The sequence below is a fragment of the Calonectris borealis genome, chromosome 3 (genome assembly GCF_964195595.1).
Source record: "Calonectris borealis chromosome 3, bCalBor7.hap1.2, whole genome shotgun sequence".
Lineage (NCBI taxonomy): Eukaryota > Metazoa > Chordata > Aves > Procellariiformes > Procellariidae > Calonectris > Calonectris borealis.
In genome coordinates this window covers 108060868-108069474 of record NC_134314.1, presented here as the reverse complement: position 1 = coordinate 108069474, position 8607 = coordinate 108060868, and the positions used below count along the sequence as shown (strand labels likewise).

At 49.8% G+C, this 8607-nt stretch overlaps 1 protein-coding gene across 1 annotated transcript in view; it reads left to right on the top strand.

The window, feature by feature from the left end:
• Window positions 1-484: 484 nt before the first annotated feature.
• Window positions 485-8607, top strand: part of SUSD4 (sushi domain containing 4) — a 77174-nt gene continuing 69051 nt past the window's right edge. Inside the window, exons 1-2 of the mRNA XM_075147931.1 lie at window positions 485-584; window positions 3774-3929. Of these exons, the coding sequence (XP_075004032.1) occupies window positions 485-584; window positions 3774-3929 (256 nt within the window). The remainder of the gene's footprint in view (window positions 585-3773; window positions 3930-8607) is intronic.

Here is an 8607-nt window from a genome sequence, read left to right as displayed (position 1 = left end):
GGACTTAGGGTCAAATGCTGTGTAGGGTGGGCATGGTCTTCATGTTCTCTAGTCCCGAGCAGAGTCAATGTGACTGCTCTTGTCACTTGGCCTGGAGTGAGGGACCACTTTTTGGGTTGGATGCATTTAGCTGCATTTTTTAATCTAGCCTTTTATCCAGCATGGATCTCAGAATAAGATAATCAAATAAATGAGTGTGCATGGGAAGATAAAAATAAGAAAATTAAATAGATGAGTGTGTATGGCAAGATGAAAATAAAATCCTGTAACTTCAAATATATGAACAATGTTTTACTCGTGAAGAACATTATGAAGCTGCGGGAGCAGATAAGCTGTAAACCCACAAACAGCCAAAATCTAGCTGGGATGCCCACCCTACACTTGCTAGAAGCAGCCAGGAGCCTGCTGTGCGCACCAGCTGGAGGGGAGCTGAAGCCCTCTCCCTCCGACGAGGGAGAAGCCGGCCAGAAACGCCTCTCACCACATGGCAGCAGCCAAGACCCACTGCGAGGAAGCGGAGATGTCCCCCCGCTACCGGCACCACCTCGATGTTTACGTGCCTGAACAACAGGAATCTGCTTTTGGTGGGTGCAGATAAGCACTGGTGCTTTTTGTCTTCATTCTGGGGGATGGCTGCTAACGAGAGGCAATTTTAGCCATAGCGGCAGTGTGGGGAGATGGAGGCATCTCTGTGAGGATGTACGGAGAAAAAAATCGTCACGTCATCTCCCTGACTTGTTTCCAGCCCATCTGCGCCAGTGCTGCTGAGGGGTTACCCTCACCAGAGGCAATTCAGAGTTAGTCCCTACAGGTTTGAGGCATGGCTGTAAACTTGCTTAAAATAAATACCAGAGGGGCAACCAAGTGTGGGAAGGCACAAGATCACAAAATCTATGACTGTGAAACACTGGGGGGGATCATCACGGGACAAATCCTCCCGTATTTTACAGTCTGTGCAGTGTAAGCTTACAGTCTGTGCTGTGCACAGCAGCTCAGAGCTTCAGGTCCAGCCCGTCGATCACTGCTCTGGCCCCACTTCAGCTCAGGGGGATGCACTAGAATTGATTACAGATGTCAGTTCTGGTCACTGAGCTGTTGTAGCCCTTCAGGCAATCTACCCCTTCCAGAAACAAAGTCCAAGGGAAAGCGGAGCAGCTCCTTCCCCTCTGCCTCTCTGCAGTCAGGCTGGCCTCAGGCTCCGTCTTCCTCCACCTCTTGCTGCTCCTGACTTGGTTTGGGCTTTCCTGGGCTGCAGGAGTCGTTCCCTGCTCTTGGCTGAGAGGGATGCCCGCCAAACTCCTTCACCCCCGGGGGGGCCAGCCCCCCCGGCCCTTCAGCCGCCCTCTCCTTCTTACATCCTACATCCACGCGCTGCTCGGCGAGAGGTGAATTTTTACCATTCATTAAGATTTTGAAGAAGGGCCGCTGCACAAGCGAACATTGATTTCCTGGTGCTTTCCTCCCACTCACCCGGCGTGGCTGACGGACGCCCAGAGCGCTTGGTTGTCCTTCCTCAGGCTGAACGGCATCAGGAACACAGCCACACACAGGCGGGGAAAGGAGCAAACTGCAGTAACGAGGGTTAAGTAGTACCCATCAATGCTGATGGACATTATTTCATTCGTCTCTTCCTCCTCGGGAGGCCAGTATATATCTGGGTGTAATGCCCCCACCCACGTTGAACACAGACTTAGCAGCCAGCACTCTGCATTTTAATCAGTGCAAAACAGGAATAGCGCCAGCTCGCTAGGGACAGTATCTTTTGCTATTTTGATTTCAAAAATTAAAGCTATCAAACCAGTGACATAAAAATAAAGATCCTCCTATTACATTATTACAGATAATAGGAATTGCTGCATTATTGCTTTGTCCTGCCACTTGTAGTAGCCAACAGCTTATTGCCTCAGAAGAACCATCTCTATCATGTAATTGTGCCTGTGTTGTCTTTGCTCAGCTTATGAGAGCTATTACTAACCGGAGCTCCCTCTTTGGGCTGGACTGGGGAGGTGAAAACTCACCTGGTCAGGAAATGGTGTTTGGGTGAAAAGGCTCTATAGTTTCCAAATTTTCCTGTTGAAAAGGAGCAGCAAAGGTATCTCAGAGATAAAACACTTGAGCCACATACTTTTCCTTTCTTAAGGGAAGACCTGTATTTCACTCGGAGATGCCCATTTTCTCTGGGGGAGAGTAAAGAGAGAAAGCTCTTCCACTGCTCTTTGAACTGACACATGATGCACTGATCTGCGCTAAAATCCCTCTTGAATAGCCTTAAGTTTGAACTTGGAGGAGACAGCATCAGGTAGCTGAGACATTTGCAAGCAACACCAGCTGTACGTATAACTTTATCAATATTGACTATTAACTTCGAAGCATCAGGCTGTTGCTATTTCCACATGCTGTTAGTAGGAGCCCATGTATCCTTGGGTATGGTTTTGCATTGAGGCCAGGTATGTTTTGTCACAAATGTGTCTTCTCTTGTCCCCAGTTTTCTTCCCCTCGCGGTGTCCCAGGTGTGTGCCGCACACCTTAATCTGCTTCACAAACACCGTCTTTGCAACCTCCTCAGTTAAAGGACACCCTCCGCTGCCTCTGAGCCAGGGAAGGCCTGCAATGCCCGGTTGAGGGTAAAGGGGCAATATCCCTAACTCAGCGCACTGTAGATGGCACCAGGAAACACAGAGTTACACCACTGCTGTTTAAGCCATGAGACAGTGTCCGATTCAGTGATTCGTGGCAGTGAATTTCACAGATTGACTAAATCCAGTTGGGTGCTGCTTCCCAACAGGCAAATTGCTTCAGCCGGCAGGCCTGGGCATACTGCCTTTCCCCAACGGCAGCTGACGGGTGACAGCGCTCTGTAATACACCTTCTCGCTCCCACGAACTGTGAATGATGCGGCACTGGCATCGGCACTGATAAACCGTACCTCATACCTAACGTTCTGCCTACCTGATGAAACACAGGGCATCTCAAAGACGCCCCCTGAGAGCTGCCCATCACGAACCCCCTTTTGAAGTGAAAACGACCAGAAACTACCAGGACTGCAAGCCTTAACTTCGTGTTTCTCTGCCCGTGGAAGTGCTCCGGCGTTCCCGGAGCAGGGCAGTGAGAGCCGCCCCCCCGCCTGCCTGTGTTCCCGGCCGGCAGCCCCCCGCCCCGGCTGCCACCCGGCGGGACACCCGCGCCGTGCCGCGCCGTGCCGAGCGCGGAGGGGCGCCGCAGCCCTGCCCGCGGCTGCCATGCGTGTGCGCCGCGGCGGGGCTGCCCGCGCTGCCGCTGGGCGCCGGCGGTCCCGCAGCGCAGGGCTCCCCGCGGCGGCGCTCCGCTCCGCGGCCGCGGACGGGCGGGCCGGGCAGGTGCGCGCTGCGGCTCCCCGCTGCCCCCCTCCCAGGTAGGGCCAGCCCTGCCTGCGTGTGCCGGGCTGTGCGTGTGCGTGTCTGTGCGTGTCTGTGCGCGCCCGCCCGGCCCCGGCAGGCTGCCGAGCCGCAGCGGCGGAGGCGGCGGCGGCAGCAGCCGCGGAGGTGCCGGCCGGCCCTGGCGGGGGGGGGTCCCCGCAGGTAGCGGCGGCGGGGGCGGGGGGTGCGGCGGGGCAGCGCGGGGGCGCCCGGCCGGGGGAGCTGCGGGGCCGGGAGGGCGGCGGGGCGGGCGGGTGCGTGCCCCGGGGGGCGGTGCGGGGGCAGCCGCGCCGAGGGTAGCGGGGGCGGCGGGGGCGACCCGCGGAGCCGGCGCTGAGCCCCGGGCACCGGCGAGGCGGAGCGGGTCTCTCGTTGCAGGCGGCGGCGAACCGGATGCCTTTGGCGGGCAGAAGATGTGTCATGGGAAGCAGGCGAGCGGCGGCGGTGCCCTCCCGGCGGCGCGGCGGCGGGCGCTGGCCGCGGCGCTGTGGCTGCAGCTGGCGCTGAGCCTCGGCCCGGGGCCGGCGGCGGGCGGTGAGTGAGCGCGGCCCCGGCCCCTGCCCCGGCCCCCTCCTCCGCCCGGCACCCGGGCCGAGCCACCCCCTGCCCCTGCCGCCCCCTCTGCAGCCCCGGCCCCGGGGAGGGGGGAGCGGGGAAACTTCCTCCCCCTGCGCCCGGCGCCCTCCGAGGGGAGCGAAGCGCCGCTCCGTCATGCCCCGCCGCGGGGGCGAGCAGCCTCTGGCTCCCCGCGTGGGGACCCCCGGGAGGAGGGGGGACCTCACCCCGGTCCCTGCTAGGGAGGAGTAGCTCCATGTAAGTACAGCGTGATTTTGAAAGAGCGTATTTTTTTATTAAAAAAAAAGAAGAAAAGCCTTTCCCCACCGCGGTCCACTCAGAGGTCTCTCAGATGACTCTTGGTGCTAAATCCCCACGCGGCTGGGGAAGGCGGAAATTTGGGGAGGAAGCAGGCGATTTGGGTCTGAAAACGCAACGTCCTTCAGCACTCTCCTCGTGGAGGAACGACCCAGCCTTATTTGGCCTTTTTCATTTTAATTACATTTTTACACTATCATTTTAAATTATTGAGCCTGTGAGATATTTTCAGCAGGTACATTTAATTACAAAATTGCTTTAAATTGATTCCATAATTAGACTTGGATTGCTGGAAAAGTCTTAAAGTAAACTGCTTTGCTGTAAAATGAACTTAGCTGTGATAATGAGAGCAGCTTCACATTTCTACTCCGGGATGGTATTGTATATTTGTGTTGGGGGAATAAGCCATTTTATGATTGAATCACATCACTAATGGCAGACAGAGTCCAATATAAAAACTGCATGGGCTTCTTCTCATGCCAAAGACTTAGGCCAAAATTTTCCAACTTGAATGCCTAAGCCCAAGCAGCTCCGATCCAGATGTGTTTTCTGTCACTGAACATAGACTTACAGAAATACAGCTGAAGAGGACCTCAAGAGGTCATCTTGTCCATCCTCTCCTGATGTGATTCAGTCCTAATTTTCTATCTCGAGGCTCTAATGCCATTTTCCAATAGAAATCCCGTGACTGCAAATGTGATTCCAGCTAAACAAGCTTTTAAACTGTTGCAGTCTCTACGAATCCCTCTTTAGAAATCAATAGCTTTTTTTTCTGCAACTGCGTTACCCTTGGTTTCCTGGCCAGCTCGCGTTTCAGCGTGGTGATGCCGTTCTGCCTGTCCTGTGCCTTCCTCAGAATTGGAGTTGTGTGAGCTCCTGTCCTTCACTAACCTCCTTCTTATGCCTCCATTCATAAAAATGAGAATGATCCAAAGGCCCTCTCCTCCCTGAGGCCGTGTATATCCTGCAGTTTGATTGTTGGCATTTATTTAGCTGATTAGTGCAAGAGGTTCTTCAAAATATGGTTTATGTCTCCCTTGAACATAGTAGTTTTCATCACAGCCTGCAATGAATTCTTGTGTGATGATGATCATTATTAACACCGCTGCCTTTCACCTTGGTAGTGTAACTAATTCTGTATCAAATTCCATTTGTAAGGCATTTTAGGATCTTTCAAGATTTTTTTTTTCTCCAGAGTCTAGGAAGAGGCAATACACTGAATGACTGTGCATGGTTAAAATAACCAGTGAAAAATATTCCTTGCTTTTTTTAAGTTGTTACTGCTATTATTTCCCAGTGTTGTTGTGCTCGGAAGTTAGGTACTATATAAATACCGGTAAATGTACAGATCTTTCATGTGGTAGAATATATGGTAGTTGTTTTTTTTTCACCCTGAGTCATTCCGGTGGTAAAACTAATGAGTTTTGTAATTAGAACAGAGGACTGTAAATTAGGATTCCTCCTATTTTAGGCTCTGTTATATCTGTAAGTGAGCTTACTGTGCTTGCACAGCTTGCTGTGAAGGTTCAGCTTTTGGCTCCCCAGGCTGTGACCCAGAGTTTGAGAATTTGTAAGCAGCTGTTGACATCGACCAAAGTTGTGGTTTCCTGGGACCTTTGAAAATTTCGTGTCTGTAGGACTCTCGTTTTAGGGATTTGCGTATCCAGACAGAAGGCACCCGGCATTACTGACTGCTTTGGAAAATGTAGCCCCAATCTCCTTCTATCTTCTCATTATCTGTTAAATAAGGATAATCATACTTCTCTCAGAGATTTGAAAAGGGCTTTGATGACATTTAATGAAAATACTATGGAGGTGGAAAGAATTTGTTTCAAAAGCTTTAGAAAAACAGCAGTGACAATATGCTGAAATAAAAACTCTCTCACATATTAAAAAGTGAAAATGAATAATTTAGGGTTATTTCTTCTATAAAGCAATCCACGGCTTACATTTTGGATCTAATTTATAGCATCCTCCTTTCCTCAGCTGATACCAGGATTTGGCTCCTGTAATAATCCTGTCATGACTTGTGTGACTCCCTCTATTTTATATCTGCCTAAGCTCTATTGATCGTCACGTTCTATCATTTCACCCCAAATCAATACTACTTATAACTCTTTTTTTTCTTGTCAATAACCCTACAGAGAATAACTCTGTTTATTACATTCTGACTTTCTCAAAAGTGGATCTAGCAGAAAATTTGCTGTAGAAGTGAACTCAAGTGAACAAACCTTTCAGCTATCAATATACCTCATTCCTCCCTGATGTATTTAACTCTGCTGATACCAAGGATAAAGTAAATCTCTCATACTTCAGCTTGTGGCTTTCATCTAATCATCTTTGTTTATCTTGCTTTTTGCTATAATTCCGTAGTGTAGAAAAAAAAAAAGAAAGAAAATAAGAAAGTAGGAGCAGGGTGGGAAGGCTAGTAAGAGGAAAAATGAAATGCACAAGTGGATGGAGCTGATGACAAGTTATTTCAGAGTTTTAAGGCATTGTACAGAGTTCACTGTTAAACCTGTAGTATGGAGAAAATAGCTGTAGGAATGTATTTTTACATACTTTTCAAATTCCTGGAATTATATTAAAATTGCAGGGGACGGAGGGAATCTAAAAGGAAAAGGAGAAAAAATGTTCAGTAAGCTTCTGGTCTTGAGGTTTGTTATGTGGCCTTAGAATTTTGTCATTGTACCCGGACGTCTTCTGGGCGCGTGTCTGCTTTATTGTCCTACGTCAGTTGGGTGAGCTCTGTTCTTCTGCAGTGTCTTCTGCGTGGCCCCATGGAGAGGCTCAGGGCTGCAACACACATCTCTGTAGGCTTGGACAGGGCCGTGGCCTGTCACCTCGTCTTGCCTCCTGGCCTCAAGCAGGGTCAGGTGTACTCACGTTCTTCTTGCAAGATGTTTGTTTAATCTTCCTTTTAAAAAGTCTCCACCTCTCATTTAAGCACCCCCTGTCAGTGCTTCATCAGCTTTTACACTAGAAAGTTTTTCCTAAGGTCTAACCTGAAGCATCCTTGCTGCTGTTTAAGCCTGCTGTCTCCCACCTTGTTCACCGCAGATGTTCAGCAGAGCTGCTGCTCCTCAGCTTTCTGGCTGTCTTTCATGTTCTGTTCCGTCTCTTTGGTCTTCTGCTGCAGAAATGCGGACTCCAGTTCCTCCAAAGACTGGATGGCTCCAGTTTCTCCAAACTTTTCCTAAGTCTACATCATGCTTTCTAGATTGCTGGTCATTCAGACCATGAGCTCGCTCCCATGGAGCCATGTCCCTGTGGAATAGCTGCCCAGCAGCCCCACCAGTGCTGAACAGAGCTGAGGGATAGCTGTCCGTGCCTTAGAGGCTCCGCTCCTGTTCAGACATTCCGGGTACCTTTCCTGTCATTATATGATGCTGCTGGTTTATATTCAGCTTCTGATTCCCTGTAGCTCCCAGGCTTATTCCTGCAGGGCTGCTACCAGGCCAGTTGTTCTGCTTTTTTTGGTGTTGCAATCAATTTGCTGGGTTTCCCTGGTCGCATGTCCTGCAGGCAACATCCCTTCACATCTGTGGGTGCTTTTAAGATGGAACGTACTATACATCAAGCGTGACGGTAAAGAAATCTGGCATGTTGTGAAGCCTTCAAACGTTATATTGAATGTTAGTGATGCCATGCAGAATAGTGGTGGGTTTTTTCCTAGACCAAAGCTGAATTTTTACTGCTCTTTTATTTGCATTTCATTGAAGCCTTGGTTATGCCTTGATTATAGTATCTAACCACTGCCTTTGGATGTAGTGGCTACCAAAAACATATCCCTCAGGTTTCTGAAGATGGTGGACTTGTTCCTTGGGGTAATACAAGTTTTTGTGTGTGCTGATGATGCAGGTCCACCATAGGGCTTACTTTTTGTCAACCTGCAGTTGTTTTTGGCAAGAAAAGCCAGCCAAAGATTCCTCCTAACTGCCTTGCATACACTTTTGAGATTATAAAGAAGGTTTTCTGAACAATCAGAATGTTTTCTGATACCCTCTCGCTAAGTCTGTAGTTAATGTATTTTGCTCACTCCCTCTCAGTATGTCTGCTTCGCTTGTCGAGCAAAATAGACATTTCAGCCTCGAGTTCTCTGTACATTTGATGAAATCATCAGTTATTTTGCAGCATTGTTTTTAATCTCCAGCTTATTGGAGAAGCTCAGTATTTTGGAAGGAGCCAGTTTTTCCCACCGTCACACGATCTTATTCTCAGTCCCAAATCTGCCTCATACAACCTCCGTCCCTCTCTGCAGACTTAAGTTAGCAGTTAAGTACCATTTTCTAGTCATTCTGATTGCAAGTGGCAAAGCCAGCGACATTGTAGGATGGCA